The 25,542-nt window shown below is 40.4% G+C and overlaps 1 protein-coding gene across 1 annotated transcript; it reads left to right on the top strand.

Moving 5' to 3' along the window:
* The first annotated feature begins 370 nt into the window (after window positions 1-370).
* On the top strand, window positions 371-24,849 carry LOC131223056 (TOM1-like protein 9). Its single transcript, XM_058218342.1, has 10 exons — window positions 371-811; window positions 4,154-4,232; window positions 6,646-6,744; window positions 6,828-6,944; window positions 7,617-7,750; window positions 20,825-20,906; window positions 21,385-21,470; window positions 22,120-22,299; window positions 23,036-23,610; window positions 23,773-24,849. Exons 1-10 carry the CDS (start codon window positions 711-713, stop codon window positions 24,594-24,596), a joined length of 2,277 nt encoding a protein of 758 aa, XP_058074325.1. The 5' UTR covers window positions 371-710; the 3' UTR covers window positions 24,597-24,849.
* The last annotated feature ends 693 nt before the right edge of the window (window positions 24,850-25,542 follow it).

The following is a 25,542-nucleotide window of genomic DNA, read 5'->3' as shown; positions in this document are numbered from 1 at the left end:
AGGCACTTAGAAATTTCTTCAAATTTGCAAAAGTATCGTTGAAGTAATTCAAATTAAACTGCCCAAGTTATGAATCCTCGTTCATATGATACTAACCATCGGATTGGTGGACATTTATTAGCAATTAAAAATAGAAAATATCCAAGGGTCCTATTTCCACAAACAAGTGACCATAAATCAAAGGTCGAAATCATTCAAACAATTTGATTTTGCTATTGTAAGTTATAAACAGTGGGTTACAAAATTTTGTCAGTTTAATTTGATCTAATCAATGCCACTTATACAATTTCTGATTGCATGCGTATCAAGCGCTAACCGCTGCCAGAGTATCAAATAACTCCCCTTAAAAAAGGCGCGTCTATGGAGTAAAAGGAAGGAAGGAGATCGGAAGAGGAATTCGGATGCCGTAGAAAGAAAACTTCTTACGTCTCGAAAATTAATATTAAAAAAGAAAAAGAAAAAAGGAAAAATAAAATAAAATAAAAAATAAAAGAGAAAAACAGTTTCAGAAGCTCCCTCTCTGTCTTTGCTCTTTTGACCCAATTTTCCTTTTTTTTTCTAGGGTTTTATTTTTCCTCCCTGCTCTCCAATCGCAGCAATCCCGGTGAGTTTCTCCGGAATCCATCGCGATCTAGCCTGAAAAACCTCCACCATCACTCGATCCCTGCCTCTCGCGCGTGGTCTGACGATCTTCGGTTCCCATCACGGCAATGGCGGGTTCATTGGCCGATCGAGCTACGAGCGACCTGCTTATCGGTCCTGATTGGGCCATGAACCACGAGATCTGTGACATCCTCAATCACGACCCCGGGTATATTGAATGATCTCTTTTCCTCGTTCTTTGCTTTTGTTTTTGATGAACTTATTGAAGTCCGCATGTATTTGGATTTGTGATTTTTGAATTTTTGTTCTGAATTTGATCAAAGGTGTTGAATTTCTGAAAATATCTTGCTGCAATCTATGGTTTGATCTGTCGGTTTAGACATTTTCGTTTGACCATCTGGATCTAACCTTTTTAATGGATTTTTTACTTCTTCCAATAAGATGATTATCTATGGATCTGATGAAATGCTGAATCTAAATTGTCGATATAAATTTTATGCATGAAATTGGAGACTTTGGTTTCATGTTGTGGAGCATTATCTGGTGTGTTATCGAATCGAGGATGAAGAGTAAAATGTGAATTGCTGTTGTGGTTGTTTTTAGGTGTGATGTTATGGTGGACCACTCAGCCTCACCTCCATGGTTGTTGGTAATACGGTTATGATTTTAGGATATTGTCTTTTTGTTGAGGCCCAATAAGTTCATAGATTGTAAGGGAGTGGCCTCTGTGTGACAAGCTATGGTTTAAAATCTCACCCAATACCTACTGGATTTTGAAGCAAACGATGTGGATGATGTATACAGCATTGATACCTGAACGCGAGAAAAATTCACAGCATTAGGATGATGCATTGTGTGTATAGTCAAATATGTACAAATATGCATCATTTTAGGAGCCGTGCGTTGCATGCTCCAACTATGTACCATTAAAAGATGATGCTAAGATTTTGAATATCATTGACGTGGTATTTTCTCATTTTAGTGACATTGATACAAAAGAGTTACATATAGCTTGAGCACCCCAAATGTGTATAGTTTTAGGAACTGTTCAATGGTCCAGTAAACGCTTCCATTCTGATACCGTGATTTTAAAAAATGATGGACATGGTATGTTAGTCTTTTAGCAATTTCATCCATATGACCCCCCCTCCCCCACCCAATTATTTCTTTATTGTAGATTATGTTCGATTAGTAATCACATACATCTTTGTGAGGGAAGATAAGAAGGCCTTGCAACAAAGGTGGTGAGAATGGCTAAGAAGTAAGAAGGCTTTACACGTGCCAAGGGTAGGGCCTTAGGGGTGATTGGTGTAGAAGGATTCTTAAAGCTGACCCCAAATAGCTGGAAGCCTGGAACTAAGGTATGATGACATGGTAGTAAAAAATGGTTACATATTGGTTGTATTGCAAAATGGCCACCTTGATCGTCTAAGCCGTATCCCAATTAATTGGGTCGGTCCATTATGACAAAAACTGGATTGTATTGGTCCATATTGGTTGATAGACCCCATAAGAGTGCCAAAAAGGCCATAAAGGGCCCATTTTGAAAATCCTTATTTTCAAAATTGTCTTGTTTTTCTACTTCTTTCTCCATTTCAACCATGAAGAAAGCTTAAAAACTAATTTTATACTAAATCTGGGCCTATTTTGAGGATCAAAACACAAAATGTAAGTAGTTTTCGATGAATTGAAGTGAAGTAGACGATTTTATACTAAATCTGTGCACCTTGGTCTACCTAAAACATTGCATGGCTTGAGCAGATATTCGAGGAGGCGAGGACTACTGCATGAATGGGTATCTGGGGCTCTAGGAATGGTTGTTGTTTTTATAATGTTGTTGAAGGGGTGGACAAGGTGATTTTAAAGGTTAAATGGCTAGTGTTGGAGTGAGTAGTTTATGTCAAGGCAGCCTCGGCTGCCCTTCCTCTTTAGCTGATTGGTGGCATGTTGGGCCTGTATTCTTTCTTGCTTTTGCGATTTCTTAATAAAATTTTCGTTCTCTCTAAAAAAAAAAAAGAAAAACGAAGAAAGACACAAAAAGAAAGAAAAGAAGAAAATAGAAACAGGGCTGGAACTGAAGGAGAAACAACAAAACACACCCGAAACCAAGCCAGCAACAACTAAACCTAAAACTGTTCAGTGATTGGAAAGATACTCATCTCTGAGAGGTTTGATGATCTAGTTCCCTGCCGGAGCCTTTTCTTTTTTCCTTTTATCCCACCCTTATATTTCTTGTCCTTGAAATGAACTTTGCTTCAATGGGAGCTCTTCAAGTACAATCCTATGTATGCTCTTAGTCGTCAAGCTCTTTAAAAGTCTTGTAAATCTCCCCAGTATCAGCAGTTTCTGATATGAGATATTTTGAATCTATAATGCTTCCAATTCTAGATTTTCCTTCGTCATTAGGATCGACTGTACCTAAACTTCTTTTCTGTGTTTCCACCTTACAATTCTTCCTACGTAGAGAGTTCTTTCCAAGGGAAGGATGCTAGAAGCTTCCTCTTTGTAGACAGTTTCAATTTCTTGAAGGAGAGCCTTCTTTTTTCACTGTGCAAACCAAAATATTCTTGTTCCATACCTTTATCTTGGCTTTCTAAGCTTGAAATGCATTGGCTTTCAAAGCTCAAAGATATGCTTGACTGATCCAAGCCATTGATCTGGCTCGCAAAACTTGAAGTTATGCTTGACCTATGCAAGCGACTGACCTAGCTTTCAAAGCTCAATTATTATTATTATTATTATTATTTTGGCATTCTAGAAAATTTAGACTTCTATTTTCTTATTTTGTTCTTCCATTTTGTGACAAGTGGAGAGAGTGTAGGAAGAGGATTTATGAAAGCCAATAGGCTTTTAGTTAAGGCTTCCTTTTCTTTTAGTAGGAGACTTTATGAACTTATAAGGCTATTAGGCTATGTGTATGGTTATTATGAGACAGTGATGATGAATGAATGAAGTTATTCCGAGGTTTCTTAACATTAGTTGCTTTTATTCTTTGAGGTTTCTTTCTATTTTTGGTGCAAGTGGTGCATGTGATTACCTACAGTCCACTATGTTTGCCTTTATATCAAATCATGTGGCACTTTCAGAGGAACCTTGATCTTAATTTGGCGAGTAATTTCTGTTTAAATCCATTTTAGGTCTAGTACCTCCCATATTTGTGGCATTATGCACCTCTCATCTGCAATTCTGTCATTGCTAGTATTTCACCTGATTATGGCTGATGATTGCTTGTTAAATTTCCAATCGCTTATGTTTCTCAATAAACAAAGAAAAGAAAACTCATTTCTCCTATGGTTTATGGTAATCAAAGGCACCAAACTGCTGGCAACTTGATTCTGCCAAAGTTGGCTGAGATCAGGCTTCACAGAAAATTGTAGTTTCTTTACTTTCTAATTGTGTAACTCACATGTGTTTCACTTGCATAGCTGGGGAATGTCAATGTTCCTCTACATTTGTAGTTTACCATGTCGCATTTATGCTGATGTTACTTTCTTGGTTTCTCATTGTTTCAGTGTTGTTATAGTTATCTCTTTGGTTTTTTATTATCCAGGCAAGCAAAAGATGTTTTAAAAGTCCTTAAAAGGCGCATTGGGAATAAAAATCCAAAGGTTCAGCTTCTCGCTCTCACGGTAAACTCCATACTTGTTGAATTAGAGCTTCTCTTTATGGCAATATGATTTAAAAGCTTGCATGATCCTTAAAGTTTATCATGGATGTCTCCATATATCGTTATGTTCCTCATCAACTCATAAGGTGAAATGTGTAGTTGTCTTATATAAAGTGTATGATAGCGGGCAACCGACCAACGCACCAAAAGCTCCAGAGCTGATGGGGAATGTCCAGTTTATCCCTATACGTAGGCCCTCCCAGGCAAACCCATGTGAGACCTCCTTGTGGGCAACCCCCCCTTTGCACGGTCTCCGAATCGCACGATCTCACAGTGGGCTCCACCTCGTGGGCCACCGCACCCTAGCGTGGAAATACGATGCATCATTGGAATCACACCAAGATGCCCCCGCATCAGCGTAGCCTTATTTATTTCTTCCAAAAAAAAAAAGCATAAACTTTTTGATTGACTACTTTTCTTGTTTCCATTGTTCTTCTCTGGATGGATGGCGTTGCAATTATTAAAGAAACAAGGAGAGAGGAAGCAGCAAAAGTACAAACATAAATCACAGTGCAAAATACAGTGAAGGAAAAGAAAAGCTGTGCAGAACCCTCTTTCAATGATAACAACTCAAATTGATGCAAAGAACATTAACTTTCTATTCTGGACCATCTCTCCTCATGGGTTATGATTGAATTGGGCCAAACACGATGATAGATGTTTTTGCAATCGGCAATTTCCATCACTTGTCCTGATGAGGAGGCCAAATTGGATGCCATTGCATTGGCCTCAATCCTCAAGCCATTTGCTAGTATCCATCACTTGTCTTGATGAGGAGACCAAATTGGATGCCATTGCATGGGCTTCCTCAAGCCATTTTCTAGCATCTATTTTGCTTCTTTTGATTCATTTTGGACTTCCTTTTTCTAGTTCCTAAGGCATAGATTTCTTATCTTTGCCTTTTTTCCGATAAAATTTGTGTTGCCTCTAAAAAAAAAATGACCAAAAGATGTTAGGGTATCAATTGGAAGTGTCATGGATTTTATTTTATTTTTTCCTTCGGAAGGTGAAGATTTATTCATCTAACAAAACATGAAGAGAGAAATTACAAAGCTGACCACAAATCTGGAAAGGAGAAACTGTGGTCTACAATATTTACAGCAACAGCCCACCCCTGAACATGCAGCTTCGCCCTATTGAAGCAATCAGAAACCCAACCACTTTGGTTTTTAAAACAACGCTTGTTTCTTCCGCCCCAAAGAGACCAAATTCCCGCCAGCAAAGCCAGACTCCAGATGGATCTTCCTCTTTTGCCTATACCCCTGCTGTGCCAAGCTAGGAGGAAGTTCCCCATTGAATTGGGAAGCACCCATGGTAGACCGAAAGGAGCGAAGCAGCTGGCCCACAGCTCTTTAGCAAAGGTGCAGTGAAGTGTCATGGATATTGAATCGAGTTTATACAGATTTAGTTTTGAACTGGGGCATGTTGAGCTTACAGATCTATATTCAGAATGGGAACAGCCATGTATATTAGTTTCTGGAACACATTCATCTCATCACTGTTGGTTGCCTTTTCCTTTTAAAATGGTAAAAGTCTTCTCACTAAAAATATAAGAAACACACAGAAGCTCAGGGAGAGATAACAATGAGTCCATGGTGGCGGCCCTCACATCAATCTTGGCTTGGGATCTGCAGCATCTGCTACATCATTAGTTCTCTCCATACATGAGAAAAGTATACATTCAAAGACAAGAATGGCTTTGTATCTTGTGACTAGCAAAGAAACTTTCCATGGAAGACGCTATTTTATTACATTCTTCGTGTAGCCTTTGATTATGAAGGGCTCTTGAAAAGCAGACATAAACAACAGGAGGCTTTCATTGTTGGTTTCCTTGTGATCAGGGCAGAGCAGAGAAGCAATGGTCCAGGTCAGAGCTCCATCTCTGATACCAAGAAAGCTTGTAACACAATTGTAATAATCCCGTCTGTGTCTGCCGTTGGAGCAAAAACTCCCATACTTATGCAAGAGTATCAAAAGAACAACCTCAAGATAAGATAAGACCTATACTAAGAAGATTACACTGTACAGCTATCCCATTTAGAAGATATCCACAGTCATTCAAAGAGAGATGAGATATATACAACTAATCAACTATGTACATTTGCTTACAAAATGCTGCTTTCATATTTTGGGTAATTCACAATTATAATTATCCTCTTTTTCTTTTTTTTTTCATTTCTCATGCACCCGCTAATTTCGTACTTGGGCTGTTTGGGTTATTTCAGTTGTTTAAGATGGTGAATGGTCTTGCCTTAAAAAGGGGCAGGGACACCTTGTTGTCATTATATATATATATATATATATATATATATATATATATATATAAAACTCATGCACCTGCTAATTTCGTACTTTGGCTGTTTGGGTTATTTCAGTTGTTGGAGACAGTGATAAAGAATTGTGGGGACATTGTCCATATGCATGTTGCAGAGAGAGATATCCTGCATGAGATGGTGAAGATTGTGAGGAAAAAGGTTACTTTCTGGACTTATCACTTCTTTCTCACAGTTTTATGCTGTTGGAAATCTTCATGTTCTTGTTTTCCATGTGCTTGCAGCATCCTGAACATCATGTCAAGGAGAAGATACTTACTCTAATTGATACCTGGCAAGAAGCTTTTGGTGGGACAAGGGCTAGATATCCACAATACTTCGCTGCATACCAAGAATTGTTGGTAAGCCTTTAGATTTGACATTTGGAAGAGTTTCTCTTCACTGTACCTTTCAAGATTTTTAAATACATAGTTTTTTTTTTTTTTTTTTTTTTAAATTTTTAAAATTTTAATTCTTTTTTTACAAACGCACACATACCCCCACACACTAACACCATAGTGGAATTTCACCACCTGTGGGTACTCGAACCCTTGACTAGGTGTTGAAACTCCTAAGAGTTTACCACCGGAGCAAGAGTAAGGACCCTTTTAAATACATAGTTGGCAACAATGATAGCATTATTTTAAGGCTAAGCGATCCTTAATTGAGTGGGCTACCAATGTTAAGGGCCTTAATGGTTGCAATTTTTTCTTTTTAGGAGTGTAATCGCTGTCTGCCATCTCAGCAGGCTTTTTTTCTTTGTAGTCTCTTTCCTTTTTTAATGCAATCGTCATCTTTCAAAAAAAAAACAATGATAGCATTATGTTTCGCCTCTTTTAGACCCATGCATTGACCAAACTTTTGATTTAGTTACAGAATTATGCAGCCTTTCACTTGCTTGAGTGTGCAACAATAGATGCGAAATGAAGAATTGCTTCTTTTATTCTATTGCTTTGTATAAAAATTATAGTGTTGAGCAGGACTCCAATCTTCTATAGCACTGTGTTGGATAAACTTACTTTTTGGTGTATCAGCGGTATGGAGCAGTATTTCCTCAACGACCTGAGAGGTCTGCACCAATATTTGCTCCACAGACGCAACCCCTGACATCTCAACGTAGTGGTGAAGCACCTGAGTCATCCACAGGGTCCGATCTTCCAAATTTGAGGTACAGTTCGTGGTTCCTCTCAACAAGTTCAGAATATGCTTAATGCATTTATTTTTTATTTTTCTGAGTAGGCTTAATGGCTTCCTATGCAAGTCTTGTTGACCTAGTAATCTTTTGCAATCTATCTCGTCAGTCTTAATGTGGAAAATCCTCCTTTTCCCCTTTGGTAATCTTTTTGTTCTTTTATAATAAATTCACTAACTCTCCTTTAAAAATGTTAGTTTTCTTTTTTTATGAATAACAATTTTATGGATATAACAATATGATCCTTCAAAGAAAAAAAAGGATACAAAAATATGTTAGCATTCACATGTGTCTCTACTATGATTTGTCTGCTCAGTCTCTACTTTGGTCGTTAAAATCAGATCTGTAAACAGGCATATTTCTGATAAAATTAGCAAAATTTTCAAGCTCTTACCAATATTTATGTTTCCATTACTGCACTTTTTATGAAATAGTTTGTGTTGTGTGGCTACTGAGGTCTTTGGGATGTTTTCTTTACAAACTTCAATCGAACTGTTCTTGGAAGCATAGCCTGCATAATTATTTTAAGTAACATAATTTTTTTAAATTTTGGTATTATCATATTTTAAGTAACTATTTGGGACCTCCCCTTGTGTATTGGAAAAGTGAAGAAAGGATTGTGGGATCCCGTTATTGAAAGATTCAATATGAAATTATATGGGTGGAAGAGCAAGACATTATGTTTGGGGGGGTCGTATTGTGCTTATTGTAGCAATGCTCTCTAATCTTCCCCTATACTTCATGTCTATTTTCAAGTGTCCCAAAGGGGTGCTCAATAAGCTTGAAAAGCTTAGAAGGGATGTCTTATGCTAAGGTGGGCAAGTTAAGAAGAAGTTTCACCTTATGAAGTGGTCTGATGTATGTGGGCCGAAAGAGGCAGGGGGGTCGGTGTCTGCCCTTTGGAATTTATGAAGGATGTGTTGTTGGGGAAATTGATTAGGAAGTTTGGGACTCGGCTGGGGGGTGGGTTTGCTGTGTGTGGGGGCAATACTGTGGACCTATAAAGGGCATTCAAGCCTTGGGAGCAAATCATAAAACTTAAAGAAATTGTCCTTCAAGGAGTGGTTTATGTACTGGGGTGAGGATCGGATTTTGGAAGGATATATGGCTTGGAGATAGAGCCCTGCAATATATTTCCCCGAATCTTGCCCTCGTCGCCTTGGATCCAGATATCTTTGTTAGTCATTGTTTCTCATTCATGGAAAACAACGGGGTTTGGAATCCTTTGTGTAGAGGAGCCTTTCATGAGCCTTTAGGAAGGGAAGTATCTCAGGAATGGAGACCATTTTTACCAGCTGGGTTGTGGGCCATATGGAAGGAAAGAAATCGTAGGTGCTTTAGGGACATTATAGGCAACCCCATGGTTTTTTTTTGTTATGCTCGATCTATTGTGGTTGAGTGGAGAGCGTGTTGTTCTTAGCGTGTAGCTAGTGGGTGGGGTAGCTTTTTTTTCTTTTTTTAATTTTGTATTCTTCGCTTTGCCATTTCTTTCAATAAATTGTCATCCTATATATATATATATATATATATATATATATATATGATTAATGTTGAGATGGCTTAAAAGCTCATAAGAACTCTCTTGCTCTTAAGCCCACTACTAGAGTGCAAGGTTTTTGATCCTGAGGGAATAAGTTGGGACGATTTACTTTGGCAAATGCATGACCCTGAGACAGAGAGGGAGAAATTATCCTCCATAACTTAGCCAGATTGCTCTTCTTCCACACTTTTCAACCAAAAGTCAATGTGATCTTGCCGATGGAAAAGAGGAAAGGAACTTCCACTACAATTCAACAACATCACTCTTCCTCCATAGTGCCCAACAAGAAGCCAATGTGATCCCCTCCACAGAGGGAGGGAGGGTGGGAGCATCTGCTATCATTTTCTTGTCAGAGCAGTTGATGGACATACAATATAGGATACCTTGTCGATCTCCTTTAAAACTCAATGTCATCACTCTTCTTTCATAATTCCCAGCCAGAAGTCATATGATCCTGAAATCTACCAAAATGCTTGAACCTCCTTTCAGGAAGGAAATAAACTTTTCTCACTATAGTTTTTGGATTTCTGCTTGAGGAAGTATTGAAAAGAATAACTCACTAAATTTTTGGCGCTAAGATTGAAAGGATGGGGATAATAGAACCCCCATTACACCTTCCTAAATCCATCGTTCCATGAAGCATTGAAGTCTATTGGAGTAAATTGCGATATGGGTAGGTATTTACTGGCCGCACCGAAAAAAAATGAAGTCATACCAATTTCCTGACTGGAGGAGATTCTTGGAGCCTTAGTATAGTCCAAAGAAGGATTATCAGTGAACCACCTTTTATGTTTTACCTGATCCTCAGCCACACACGATTGGGAATGATTCGGATGTTGTCAACATGATGCAGGACATGAGATCTACTATGATGAATTGTTGAACTTAGCCAACTACTTATGTAAGCAATTAAAGTATAAAATGAAAGCAGTTCAATCACAAATCGAAGTAATCCTAAATAGTAACAATGCTCAAATTTGGGGTGCGAATACAATCCCACAATCCAAAACTATAAAATAAAGCTCAACAAGGACCTATGGTAGTTAGGACTGCCATCTATTAGCGCCAATTGAATGTAGTTTTGATCAATTTGGGACTTAGGGCTCAATTGGAGAACTTGAGGTTTTTTCAATTTGGGGAGAATTGGAATTAGGGTTAAGGGTTTTGGAATTAAGGTTCCAAGTTAGGGAATTAGGGTTTCCACAAGAAGGATTATATGAGGGGAGAAGGTGAAGGAAGAATCACAAAAGGGAAGAGGAGGGATGGCCGTATGGACGACTGCATGGACAGGCCGTGCGGACAAACGGGCTAGTCCGTATTATCTATGTTGACCGTACGGTCAACCCTAAAGTGGGTTTGGGTTGGAGAGAGTTAGGGTTGGTGTTGATGGGTTGGGCATGCGATGAGATAAGAAGAAGAAGAAGAAGAAGAAGAAGAAGAAGCTAAGAGAAGAAAAGAGAAGAGGGTAAATACCAAGTTGTTGAAGAAAAAGAGGCAAAATAGTAGCTTGTGGCTTCACACCACCTTGGAATCACACCAAGAGATCTCTAAGGGTTGGACATCCAAGCCTTAAATAGGCTTATATAAAATAAACCGAAATAATGCCTAATCTAAGCTGAAAAATGAAATCCTAAGTCTGTAATATCAGATGATGTCTAATGACGACGATGGCCCACGATCAACAGTCCGATCAAGCTGTCTACGAGATCCAATAATCCAAATCTCCCAACTAAGCAACCCACATGCATCTTCCCAGTGTAAGGCCTTCGAGGATGCACGTACATGCATGTGAGGTCTTCTACGACGGCTAAAAACTCGATCTGGGCCCGCATGTGGGTCCCACGTGAAAATCACCTAGCCCAATGAAGCCGTTGGGGCTCTCCTCCTCCTTTGGCATACTCTATGGGCTCGGATGTCCTCATCAACTTCCCTCGGCTAAGAAGAGTTCACCTCTGGCAAAATGCAACTACGGTAGTACTCGAGGAGATCTGGGTCTAAACGCTGAAGCTTCGTATCTGTGATCCACATACTGCCTGACTCTGGCATGATCTTTCACTTCACAAGATATTTCCGGTATCCTCCACGTCTGGTGGAAACCGCCTGCTCATCCACAATGGTCTCTATTTCCTCTCTTCTCGTAGGAATTGATGGTAAGGGAGGTAAAGGTTGGGAAGATAAGTCAGGTACATGCCATGGGTCATGGGAAGAATGGGGAGAACGGGGAGAATCACCACCAGGGTCAATGTGAGGGTCAGGACAAGCCCAAGATCTTTCACATTAAATGCAAAACTAACCCCCGCAGAAGGTGGTAGATCCATAACATACGCATTAGGACCTAATCGTTTCAATATTTTATAGGGTCCTACATTGCGGGCTTCTAATTTCTTAACGGCCCCTTGCGAAAATCGTTCTGGCCTTATACGAACCATCACAGTCTCCTACTTGGAATTCCTTAAATCTACGGTGTGAGTCAGCAAATATCGTATACTTTTCATTACTTACATTAATTCATTTTTTAATTTCAGCATGCAAGTCATGAATATGTCGTGCAAATGCATCTGCAGACTTTAATGGCTTATGAGTAAGCTGTTCCGTATCCGTTACGATATGCCCGTAAAGGCCTATACGTATAGGTAACGACTATGACCGTTACGAGATATGGGGGTGAAACAGGACAATTAGTTTTTTAGAACCGTAGTAGCCGTTGTGGTGGCTGTGAAGGTTGTTATGGGGGCATAATAACTGTTTTTCCCATAACAGTCGAAAACAACCACTTTTTTTTTTTAAAAAACCAAATTTGTCCTCATTTTTTCACTTTTCAGATTCCAAAAACTCTCATATATCATTTTACAACAGATTTCGACCACTCTTACTATAGTTAAACCGTAGATTGAAGTGATTTGAGCTAATAGAAGCTCCGAAGGTCATTTTTTCAAAATATTGAAAAGGTAGTATTTATGCGTTTTTCTGATTTCTAGTTCTAATGCTTGGTTGTGATGTGTAAACATTAGAGACATATAATCATGTTCACAAATTCACTAGACAACCCGATACAACACTCTCACCAAAGAGTGGACCGTTACACTACCATAAACATGTTCAAAACAAAAAATGAATACATATTCAGAATATTTATGTTATTCTGGATTTTCTAGATATATATTTTTTTAAATTTTTTAGTCAAAAGAAAATTTTCAACCATTATGGGGGTTGTAATGGTCATTACGCCCCCGTATCGGCCGTTACGGCTAATATCCGTATCGGTAATGGTGGTCACCGTTATGGCCACAGTTACCGATGCAGAATACCTTGCTTATGAGACACTGACATGGGGATGAGATCTATAGGCTTTTTATGTTTGTAACCATGCACTATCTCAAATGGACTCATGCCTATGGACTTATTGACTGACGAGTTGTATTCAAACTCAGCGACTGGAAGGACTGCATCCCAGGTCCTGATATAGTCACCCACAAGACATCGTAACAGATTTCCTACACTCCTATTAACCACCTCTATTTGATTGTCTGTACATGGATGGTACGTCGACGAGAACTAAAGTCTCGTACCCATCATATGCTAAAGTGTCTTATAAAAATAGCTCATAAACCTAACGTCTTTGTTAGATGCAATGGTCTTTGGCAAACCATGTAGAACTACCTCCGCGAAGAAAAGCTTTGCAATGTTGGAGGCATTGGATGTCGTGAAACACAAAATGAAATGGGCCATTTTCGGGAAACGGTCCACTACCACAAAGATGGAATCGTGCTTTTTAATCGTCTTTGGAAATCCAAGCACGAAGTCCATACTAATATCTTGCCATAGGGTGTATGGCACTGGCAAAGGTGTATATAAACTCGTGTTTTATCGTTTCTGCTTAACCAGCTGACAAGCCCTACACTACCCAATAAATTTGGCTATATCTCACTTGAGACTTGCCCACTAAAATCTATCATCGACTAGGGCAATAGTCTTGTCTCAACCAAAATGACCAACGACCCCTCCGCCGTGAAGGTCCCAAACCAGAATGTCTCGGAGGGAAGTGCGGGGGATGCAGAGTCTGTCTCCTCTAAATAAAACTCATCAATCATGATAAACTCCTGGTCACTCCTTGACTAGCCATCTAATAGTTGATGAGGACATCTGAGCCCATAAAGTATACCAGAGGAGGAGAGCCCTAATAGCTTTGTTGTGACTAGGTGATTGATGGGGACATTAGAGGACCTATTCGGGTGTACCAGAGACGGAGACGACCACCCACATCAGTGCAACTTTCTTTGTGGATGGGAGATGAGTTTTAGATGAGGCCCGCCGGGCCATTTTGAAGATCCCACATGCAATGGACGTGCATCAGGAAGACCCCACTTTGGGATGATGCACGTGGGCTGCTTAGGAGATCATTTTAATCATAGGATTTCTATTTCATGTCGATCCTACAGTTGGATCTTATCAGTCAGGCCATCGGGCCACCAGATCTAAAACCCCTGGGCTCTGATCTTGCTTTTTTTATATTTTTTTTATTCTTTTTAGGAGTTATTTGATGGTTGAGATTGATAATAAATGTTTTAGTTTTCTTATTTTGGATGATGGACTACTTCACTTGAGTGAGTGACATAATTGTAATTATGCTGGATTTTTAATTTCGTTTTTTTAATTATAAAAGCACATGGGGGGTGGAGTTCCAACTAGGGGTGTACATTGAGTCGAATCGAGTCGAGTTGGCCTCAGCTCGACTCGGCTCGACCACTGGCTGACCTCATCTTGAACTCGGCTCAAATAAAAGGAATAAATGATCTAAAATTCTAACAATAATCATCATAATCGAGAAAATCATAAAGGAAACATGCAATGGAGCGGGCCATCACTACAACCCTGGAGTATGGAATTCAATTACTACTTAGGTTGGATCCAGCGAGGGATGAGACCTCCCGATCTTGCATGGTCACACCCAATCGATCAATGAAGATCACTAGTCCGAAGAACCAAGAAGTTTCTCGGATTAGGGATTTGAGAATTTGGGGATTTAGGGTTTAGATCGGTTCTCAAGATTTTGATCAAAGAGGAATTAGCCAAAACAAAAAAAATAGAAGAAAGAAAGTTATTACCTTGAGGAAGTTGGAGGGGCACAAGAAGAAATTAGAAGAAGAAGATCAAGGAGAGAAGAAGCACCATTAGAGAGAAGAGAGGAAGGAGGCAACCAAAGGGTTTGCTTTTCATTCATCAATAGTTGAATTTCGTGTTTAGGGCTTTACCCCACTTAAATAAGCAAATAAAGACATAAAATTACTAAAATACCCTTAGATAAGCAAATAAAGATATAAGATTACTAAAAGACCCCTAACTAAGTCAAAAACGTGCAAATAACATAAGTATGGGAAAGTTTGGGCGCTCGGTCCTCTTTCTCCAATCTTTCTTCACATGTGTCTTCCCTAAGTGGGGTCTTCTATATGTCCAATCACATGTGAAAGGTCTTCAACTCCTCAATATTCGTCTATCCACAAGGACGGCACTTGTGGTTGGCGCTTTCTTCGTTGTTACACCTTGAATGCACCTGTGTCCGTTGGCCTCAACTCGACTCGGCTCGACCACTGGCTGACCTCATCTTGAACTCGGCTCAGCTCGGTCCTTAAGCCTGACTGGCCAGCTGGGCTCGGTTCAATCAGCAGCTCGGGCCGAGTTCGCCATCGAGGCATTTCCACAAACACATGGACTGCACCTTCAAAATCCATTGATTTCCTGTACAACAAGAAAGGCACAAACTTCTTGATCTTACAGAGCTTGGTTCCTTGCACGACCGTTTCAGAGCGGAATCTTCTAGCTGATGCTGCGAAGATCATCGAGAAGAACAAGATCTGCAAGCGGAAAGACGATTAGGGGCGAAATCTTCTAGTTGAGCTTGGTTCCATCTGTAAATCTTGATGGGAGAAATCCCCTTCGTTTCCAGCAGGTCTCTCTCTCTCTCTCTCTCTCTCTCTCTCCATCCATTGTATAGAAAATCAAAACTCGAAAAGAAGATTAGGGGCGAGCCAGAGAGGAGGGAGAGACTAGAGAGAGAGAGAGAGGGAGGAAAATGAGGAGTAGAGATTAGGGGCGCCGGGCAGCAAGGGAAATGGGTTAGGGTTTAGGGGCACCGGTCGTGCGGGCAAGGGAAATGAGTTAGAGCAGTAGGTTTTTTTTAATTAAAAAAGGGTATATATACCCATACACCGAGTCAAGTCGAGTCAAACCGAGGCGAGCCGAGTTCGAGCTGGATTCGATCCGAGTCGAGTCGAGCTGGGGTTCGAGCTCTAAAAATCAGCTCGACTCGGTTCGAACTTAGGTTTGAGTCGAGTCGAGCGAGCCAACCCAGCTAGCTCGGTTCGTGTACACCCCTAGTTCCAATCCTAGTGGAGATTTGAGAAGAAAAAAAGAAGAAGAGAGAAGCTCTTTCGTGTGAAAGAATTTTCTTCATTATTTTCTAGGTTTTTTTAGAAACCCTCCCTTTTAATTAAATTGTGGAAGGGTAGAAGCTTGTTTGGTGGTGGATTTCCCAACGTACATCATTCTTCTTTCTATTCCTCGAAATGTATTCTTCTTCTTCTTCTCTTGTCTTCCTCTTTTCCCTTCCATTACAATCTTCTAAACCCTAGATATTCAATTTCCTCTTTTCCCAAATTTCTAAAAACCCTAATTCCAAAATCCCCAATTCCCATGAACCCTAATTTTTCAAATTTCAGATTTTCACCTTCCTAACCCTAATCATAAAACCTACAAATCTATCCCTTGAGTGTGGAATATGCCTATGCTAAATTGGAAGTTCTATCCTTCCATCGAGCCTAGTTTTAATTGATTTATGTGATTTCTTAGCATACGGGCATGTGATTTAGGTTAAATTAGATTTTATTTCCTATTGTTTACTCTTAATTACTTGGTGGGTTAGCATCTTTTGTTAATTGAATTACTTTATGGACTCTTTCATAATCTTCACGTTGCATGCTAACATTAAATCATGTTCTGCATCATTGATTTTCACGTGGGACCCACGGGTAGGCTCATATCGAGTTTATAGCCATCGTAGAAGCCTTCACATGCATGTACGTGCATCTTCGAAGGCCCCACAGTAGGAAGATGCATGTGGGTTGCTTAGTTGGGAGATTTGGACTGTTAGATCACAGCGACACGATGATCAGACTGTTGGATCACGCGGACAACTTGATCAGACCGTTGATCGTGTGCCATCATCGTTATCGAACATCATCGGATATTACATACTTTAGAATTTCATTTTCCAGCTTAGATTAGGCGTTATTTCAATTTATTTCATATTTGGTACACTGATTTTATGTTTTGAGGGGTTTGGGACATATATGGAACAAAAAAGAACTGAGGGCAAAATTATAATTTGGCAGCCCAAAAGCTTATTTAAGGCTTGGACGTCCAACCCTTAGGGTTTTTTTTAATGATATACTTTGTGAAAAAGAAAAGAGTTCTTTCTTTCCCATGTGTGATTCATGGAAAATCTCTTATGATTAGAAATCTCTTGGTGTGATTCTAAGGTGATCTGAAGCCACAAGCTGTCATTTTGTCTCATTTTCTTCAACAACAAGGTATTTACCCTCTTCTTCACAACCAAGCATGAGGGTTTTGCTCCTCTATTTCGAGGGACACTGATGCGCAACATGATTGAATCCTTGACAAATGTAACATCGCACTAGTTCACCTGCCTTGGAGCTAGTACTTGCTAGACCTTTACCCTTAACATCCCTAGGGTTGGATTGAGAACTAGTAAGGGCCTTGGATTGACTCCCAAAGTTAGACTTCGCTAGAGCTGTACATGAGCAGCCTAAGCTCGGTAACTTGCTCGACTCGGCTCAAAAAAGCTCGACTCAACTCGGATCGAAACGTCGTTCGAACTGAGTCGAGCCATATTTTGGGCGCTTGGAACATTTCGAGTCGAGTCCGAGCTGGACGTAGCTCGACTCGGTATTAAGCTCGACTTGACTTGACTTATATATAAAGTTTTTTGAAAAAACCCTACCCAATCGCCCGACCTACCCGTATGCCCAAACCAGCAAGTCCTTCTGCGAGTTGTCCGTCCGGCCACATGTCCCCTCTCATTTACACATGTTACACGAGGGCGATGTGGTCTGACGCTTATGCTTCCTCCTTGCCGGTTTTCCAGCCAATTCTCCGGAAATCTGATGAACTCATGACCGTAACTTGTAAAAGAATCTAGAGATCCGATCTCCTATCCCGATTTCCAGAAATCTGTAGAGATTCCGGCGAGCAGATCCTCCATGGAAACTGGTGATCTTCAGCGATTTACGAATATGGGAAGATCTAACGAGAAAACAGCTGATCGGCGATCTTTGTCGTTCGTTCACTATCAGGTGTTGAAGATCAGAGAAGAAGATTCGCATCTCGGAGAGGACATTGGTGAGGGTTTGAATACGAGAGAAAAGCTCGCTTTCCTTAAACTCAGCTTGCAGATGGACGCTCTGTTCTACTCGGCTCAAACTCGGCTGAGCTGAGCCCGAGCTGCTGCTTCGAGCTCGAAGGCCGAGCACAAACACGAGCTGGGCAAAGCTCGGCTCGGCTCGGCTCGGCTCGACTCGTGTACACCTCTAGACTTCGCTCTCTGGGGAGTAGTCTTAACATTTGAATCCTGAGAGTCAAATCGTCTCCCGAATTGTGGCTCAAGTTATTGCTCAAGGTTTTGCACCACTTGGTACGAGAGGGGGAGATACTTTTCCTTCAAAATTTCTTTCATCTCTACCTAGTGCACAATCGGAGCATCTCCAAACCTCTCCATCTTCTGTTCCATGTGGGTCCAAAATAATTTTGCCCGGCCCACCAACTTCATCTTGGTAAACCTTATACGAAGAACATCGGACATGTCATACTACTACACCAACCAGTCCGATGTATGCCTTGGGGTCCAGGTGACCATCAAAATTAGGAGCCTCTCCTTTCACGTTTTTCATGACTCGCGCATCTGGGTCATGGCAGTCATGACACTCCTTACGATGTGGCTACACATGCACTCCACCACGGCCAACACCTTGGCCATGGCAGCATTCGCGTCCTTCAACTTGACCCCCGGCTTGAGATTGAACATCTTTCCCAGTATTGGGATTCGCCTGGAGGGAGGCTTCTAACTAATTGACATGCGCATGATCGCGGTCAGTTGAGTGGCGGTTGTCCTATTGTGAGCCTCAATGGCCGTAAGACGGTTATTGATGGCATTAAAAGCCTTGACAATCTGTTTTAAGTTCATGGTGGGGTGTAGACCAAAACCATGCCCAGTACAAGTGGGCATACACCTGGGAAATTGACAGGGGAGACAATTCCTTAGATCTTAATGTGGTCTAATGAGGATAGGAGAATTTCTCTTATGGTTAAATATGCCCTAAACACGATTTCTGCCCTATATAAAAATCCTGTCGTCTATGACAAAAATCTGTCATATGCGGCAAAAATCTGCTGCCTATGATAAAAATCTGTCATAGATGGCAAAATCTTGCTGCACAAAATTCTGCAGTATATGATAAAAAACTGTTGTATACGACAAGAATCTACTATATACAACAAAATCTGTCCAATACACAGCAATGTGACAGAAATCAAACTTATATGCCAGAATGTGACAAAAATCAGGCCTATATGCAGGTTTATGACAAGAAAAAGCAGTTCTTTGCGCTGGAATATGACGAAATCAGACTTATATACAAGAGAATAACCTATATAACATGTGAGATATGCACTATAACATAGAAACTATAAAAACCCTATGCTAACCTGGTGCTCTGATACCAAAAATTGATGCAGGACATGAGATCTACTATGATTAATTGCCGAACTTAGCCAACTAATTATGTAAGTAATTAAAGTATAAAATGAAAGCAATTCAATCACAAATCGAAGTAATCCCAAACAGTAACTATGCTCAAATTCGGGGTCCGGGGACAATCCTGCAGTCCAAAACTATAAAATAAAGCTCAACAAGGACCTATGGTAGTTAGGACTACCATCTAGCATAGGGTATTAGTGCTAATTGAATGTAGTTTTGATCAATTTGGGACTTGGGGCTCAATTGGGGAACTTGAGGTTTTTTCAATTTGAGGAATTTTGGAACTAGGGTTAAGGGTTTTGGAATTATAGTTCTAAATTAGGGAATTAGGGTTTTGACAAGAAGGATTAGATGAGGCGAAAAGGGGAAGGGAGAATTACAAAAGGGAAGAGAAGGGATGGTCGTACAACCGTACAGGCTGGTCTGTATTGTCTGGGTTGTCCATACAGTCAAGCCTAAGGTGGGTTTAGGTTGGAGAGAGTTAGGGTTGTGAGATGGGTTAGGGTCGGTGTTAATGGGTTGGGTATGGAATGAGATAAGAAGAAGAGGTAGAAGAAACTAAGAGAAGAAAAGAGAAGAGGGTAAATACATTTTGGTTGAAGAAAAAGTAACAAAATGATAGCTTGTGGCTTCACACCACCTTGGAATCACAACAAGAAATCTCTAATCACGAGAGATTTTCCATGAATCACACATGGGAAAGAGAGAAAAACTCTTTTCTTTTTCACAAAGTATATAATAATAATAATAATAACCTTAAGCATTGGACGTCCAAGCCTTAAATAGGCTTTTGGGCTGCCAAATTACAATTTTGTCGTTTCGGTTTTTTTTTGTTCCATATTTGTTCCAAACCTCTCAAAACATAAAAATAAGTGTACTAAATATAAAATAAACTAAAATAACGCATAATCTAAGCTGAAAAATGAAATTCTAAAGTATGTAATATCCAATGATGTTCGATGGCCCACAATCAATAGTCCGATCAAGTTGTTCACGTGGTCCAACAGTCCGATTATCATATCGTCGCGATCCAATGGTCCGAATCTCCCAACTAAGCAACCCACATGCATCTTCCCAATGTAGGGCCTTCGAAGATGCACATACATGCATGTGGAGACTTCTATGATGGCTAGAAATTCGATCTGGGCCTGCCTGTGGCTCCTATGTGAAAATCACATAGTCACAACGAAGCCGTTGGGGCTCTCCTCCTCCTCTGGTATACTCTATGGGCTCGGATGTCCTCATCACAACAGTTCTCTTAATTGAGTATTACCAGGTTGAAGAGGCACCACGTACTTGATTAAGGCCCATTGTTTCTAGGCAATCCTTTTAATCAAATTCAATCCCTGAAACAGGGGGCCTGTGGTTTCTTGTAGTTTTCCTCTATGTATAGGAGTCACTTGCTCATTTTACTTAAATCCCTCAAAGAAGAGGCCTGTGGTTTCTTTGTGCATCTCGTAGCCATGATATGCGTATAGGGATCTTGTTTGTTTATGTTGCACTTTCTACTTAGTTCAATGTTGAGAGCTCTCTCCTTTGGTGAGACTGATCAGGATCCTATCTTCTTTAAACCATTACTCATCACTGTCTTATTTTGTTAGATGCTGAAGTGCTACTGCTAACTGATTTATTGAAATATACATTTTCGTCATGTGGGATTGATTTTTTTTTTTTTGGTCAGCCTGACAGAAATTCAGAATGCTCGTGGCATTATGGATGTCCTTTCTGAAATGCTAAGTGCTTTAGATCCAGGGAATAAAGAGGTATTGGCCATATTAAACCTATATTTTGGATTTTGCAATGGAGTCCTGAAATTTTATTGTGTTGAGATTCATTGCCTATTTCGTATTTAAGCTCCATGTACCCTGTTTTTAAGATTGAAAATTCGGTTGTGTTCAACAAAAATCAAGTTAAGTTAATGGGCTAACTTGGTTTTCGTAAAATTTCCAAGGAATTGATAGGTGGTGTCCAAAAAACTATTTAAAAAAAATCTACTCATAATCGCAACTGGATTTTACATGCTCAGCTTGTGTGGGCGGGCAGGTGGCCCTACAAGTTTTGAACCATGGTACAGGCCATGTGATTTTACTCCTATCTCTCTATTGTGCATGTTGCAAGTACAATATGCAAATTGTTTCCAGAAAAAAGAAAAAGAAATAGTACAATATGCAAATATTACATATTCTCAATTGTGTTACTCTTTAAGTCTCTCTTTTTGAGTAGTCTTGCTGCTGATTTCAGGGTCTCAGACAAGAGGTTATTGTTGACCTTGTCGAGCAGTGTCGTACATACAAGCTGAGACTAGTACAACTTGTGAACACCACATCGTAAGGCCTCTTACTGTTTTTCCCTGCTGTCTGATCTATTAATTTAATCTATATAGCCAGGACACAAAAGCATTACTATATTGTGCATCTTGAGGTCACAGACTCCAACAATGCCACATGCCCATGTCCAATTTACGTGGATTGTTGTGAGGAATGTTTTGAGTCCTGTTGTTTGGTGATCCAGACCATCGAATTGCTGAGCCCCTCTATGGATGAGGGATGCGCCGAAAGTCTGCTAGATTGGAAGATCCTAAGCTTTGATCCCAGGCCTACAACTGGACAATTAAGAGTAAACAAAGCAGCATCCCAAATTAAAGTTCAAAAAATATGCCAAAGATCAAGGATTGGGATCTTTTGACGAGGAGATTTTGGGACATCCCACCCATCCACAACAAAAGCCTAGCAGATCCTAGTTTACATGGTGCAGAATCCTGCACAGAAGAATACTGTACTTTTGCACCTGAAGTCTGAACATGTATACTTCCTCAAGTTTTATATGGTTAGTATCACTATAAGCATTTAATAGCAGAAAATGCATTCTGTTTTGGATGCTAATTAACCCTTGCCTGCTGTGAAAGATGAAGAATTTAGCACCTTTGAATATGTGAAATGGCGATGTTGTGTGCTTATATTCTTCCACCTTGAACAGGGATGAGGAGCTGCTTTGTCAGGGACTTGCTCTGAATGATGACTTGCAACGTGTACTGGCAAAGCACGATGCCATTGCTTCGGGAACTGCAGCTCGGGCTGAAAAAGCAAAATCTCCTGAGGCACTTGTAGATGTCGATGATGCGGTAACAACGCAAAATAAGGCACAGCCTGATCATCGGTAATTCAAGTTTTCTTTCCTTTTCCTTTATACCGTAATCCAAGTTTTCCCTATCCGACCATTTGCTTTCATTGCATCTTCCACAGCATGCCTGATGATTTTAAATCATGTACTGGTATCTTTTGCAAAGAATTTGTTGGAGTTGATTATATGCTAAATATAAAATCAGTTCCTGTCGAGGTTTAAATTATATACATATAGAAATTAATTCAGAAATCAGTCCAGTTTCCAGTGATTTGCTGAATTGATGAAGACCGGTAAAAGAAATCAACGAAGAAAATGGGAATAAACGATGAATCTGATGGCTTTGGATGGACGAGATTTGAAAAAGTCTACAGAGAATTAAGGGTGCGTTTGGTTGCACCAAATATCATGAAATTGCATGATATTTTGCACCCAATTTAGACTGATTAATCATGATATTTTATTATATTTGGTGCAACCAAATGCACCCTAAACTAAAGAGCCCATTCTTATTTTTGGTACTCGATGCTTGGATCACAACCATATTGATTAGCTCAACCAACTAAGTTCTGATCAGGCCCAAATATCGATTTTTCACGCCCACCTTTGTTTTGCACATACTGACCGGTATCTTCTGCTGGCTAGCTTGATACTGAAGTCTGAACATTTTCAGCCCGGAGGTTTGTTGTATTGTGAACCTTCAATTGCCACTTCCCATTCCACCTCGGCAGCAGCCCTTAACAAGCATAATGTGTCTGATTTTTATATGCAGGTCCACCTCAAGTGCAAATCCAGGAAATCAGCAGATGTTGGTTCCGGTACCCCCTGCAGCCAATGGTCCAGCAACCTCTTCTGCAAATGTTGAGCCCCCCCTTATTGACCTTCTCAGTGGTGAACCTGAGAACTCACTAGCTCTCGTTCCCGTCAGTGAACCTCCCACAAATCCCTCCCCTCAGCAGAATAATATGTTAGCTCTTTCGGACATGTTTCCCCAGAATAACAATGTGACTGATTCTCTCAGTTCTCAATCAGCTTATCCTGCAACACCAACATACCCTTCAAATTCGCCATTTCAGCTGCAGCAACAACCCTCACAGCCAGTGTTTTATCCAAATGGGAGTGTCCCAAATGCAGGGCAACCTCAGTATCAGCAGGCACCGTACATGCAAGGCAACCATTCGAATCACACATCAGATCCTTCTTGGAATGGTCAGGTTGCTCAGAGTTTGAGCCCACAGCAGCAGGCACAGTATATGCAAGGCAACCATTCGAATCACACATCAGATCCTTCTTGGAATGGTCAGGTTGCTCAGAGTTTGAACCCACAGCAGCAGGCACCTGTTTATGGTACATACCGTTCTCATCTTGAGCTATTCAACTGTCTGAATAATTGTTACACATCTTTAACAAGGGTTCCTCTCCCACATTTGGAACTTAACCATCGCCCGTCTATTAGTACCTTAACCACTATTGATGTACCAATCTCTTGTTTTTTTCAATCTTTGACAGGTGCAGACACACAAAACAGTGGGGCCTTCCCACCGCCACCTTGGGAGGCCCAACCAAATCAGAGCAGTGAGCATCCCCAGCCAACAGAGAGCAACCAGTTGGCAATTGTGCCAGTCCAAACGATTCAAAGCAACCAGCTGGAGGGAATGCCTCCCCAACCAATGCAGAGTGGCCATCTGGCAGGAATGCCTCCCCAACCAATGCAGAGTGGCCAGCTGGCAGGAATGCCTCCCCAACCAATGCAGAGTGGCCAGCTGGCAGGAATGCCTTCTCAACCAGTGCAAAGTGTTCTGTACCCTCAATCAATGCAAGGCGGCCAACTGGCGCCTATGCATTCTCAACCAATACAAAGCGGCGGGGTCATGTATCCTCAACAGATGCAGGGTGGTCAGCTGGCAGGTATGTACCCTCAGCAAATGCAGGGTGTTCAGGTGGGTGGTATGTACCCTCAACAGATGCAGGGAGGCCAGCTGGCAGGTATGTACCCTCAACAGATGCAGGGTGGCCAATTTGTGGGTATGTATCCTCAACCGGTGCAGTACGGACAGCAGGTAGGCATGTATCCTCAGCTGATGCAGGGTGGACAGATGGCAGGTTATGGGTACGGTCAGCAACCTGGGACCCAGTTCCTTGAGCAGAGAATGTATGGGCTTTCAATGCAAGATGACAGCAGGTACATGAACACTTCATATCAGATGACTTCGTCCACTTACGTGCAGCCTATAAAGCCAGCCAAGCCGGAGGATAAGCTATTTGGAGACCTTGTGAACATTGCGAAAACAAAGCCCAATAAACCGAATGATAGTAAAGTTGGAAGCTTGTAAAATCAGTGACTGGGTCATCTTTTTCTTTCTTGTTCTTCATTTTTTTTTTTCAATTTTCTATTTCAATCCTTCTTTTTAATCTTTATATTCTTCTATTTTGGCTCCATTTTTATGCTTTTGGCTGATTGATCGTGTACATTTCCTGTAGAAAGAAAAAAAAAAGGGAAAAAAAGAGCTTGAGACGCTTGATTTGATTGAGGATATTGAATTTTAAAGAAATCAAATTCCGTCGGAGGATATTCTTTTCATGTTATTTTCAGTTGTGTAGATCATAACAATGTTCAAAAGCACAGACTCATTCAGTTTTCTAATTTCCGAGTTTGATTCTATCAGTGTTTACGAAAGAACGGGTTTCTTCTTCTTTCTTAATCTGAGTATGGGCCCTGCAGTGTCTGAGAAGGTGTGGCAACATTTTCGTTGGAACAAACCACTTAATTCATCAGCCTTATTGTAGATGGGCCACCATGAAAAGATCACAATTATCGACATTTCTTTTAAGAGAACTTGCCTATTCATTTGGAAGTTGACCAATAGGGCAGTTAGGGTCATCCAAATGGGTACAATATGTGCATGGTGGCCCATGGCACTAGCACAACATTGGCTTATGGTGTTGATGCCTTTTCTTTTCAAGATTTGAATCCTTCTCATAATTTCCTTTATGGTGTTGGTGCCTTTTCTTTTCAAAATCTATATCCTTCTCATTACTTCTCCTATGATTTTTCATCTACTTAATATTTTTTATTTAGGGTGTGTTTGGTTGTACCAGAATATATATATATATATATATATATATATATATATATATATATATATATATATATATATATATATATATATATATCATGAAATTTTGTACCGATTTGTGAGGACTGTACAAACTGAGCCTCTGGCCTTGTGTTAACATTGGCAAATGAGAGAAGCTGTGAATTGAGGTGTTGGCTTTCAA

Source organism: Magnolia sinica, chromosome 13 (assembly GCF_029962835.1).
Source record: "Magnolia sinica isolate HGM2019 chromosome 13, MsV1, whole genome shotgun sequence".
Lineage (NCBI taxonomy): Eukaryota > Viridiplantae > Streptophyta > Magnoliopsida > Magnoliales > Magnoliaceae > Magnolia > Magnolia sinica.
Note: the sequence above shows the minus strand (reverse complement) of the source record. Positions and strands in the feature narration are given on the sequence as shown.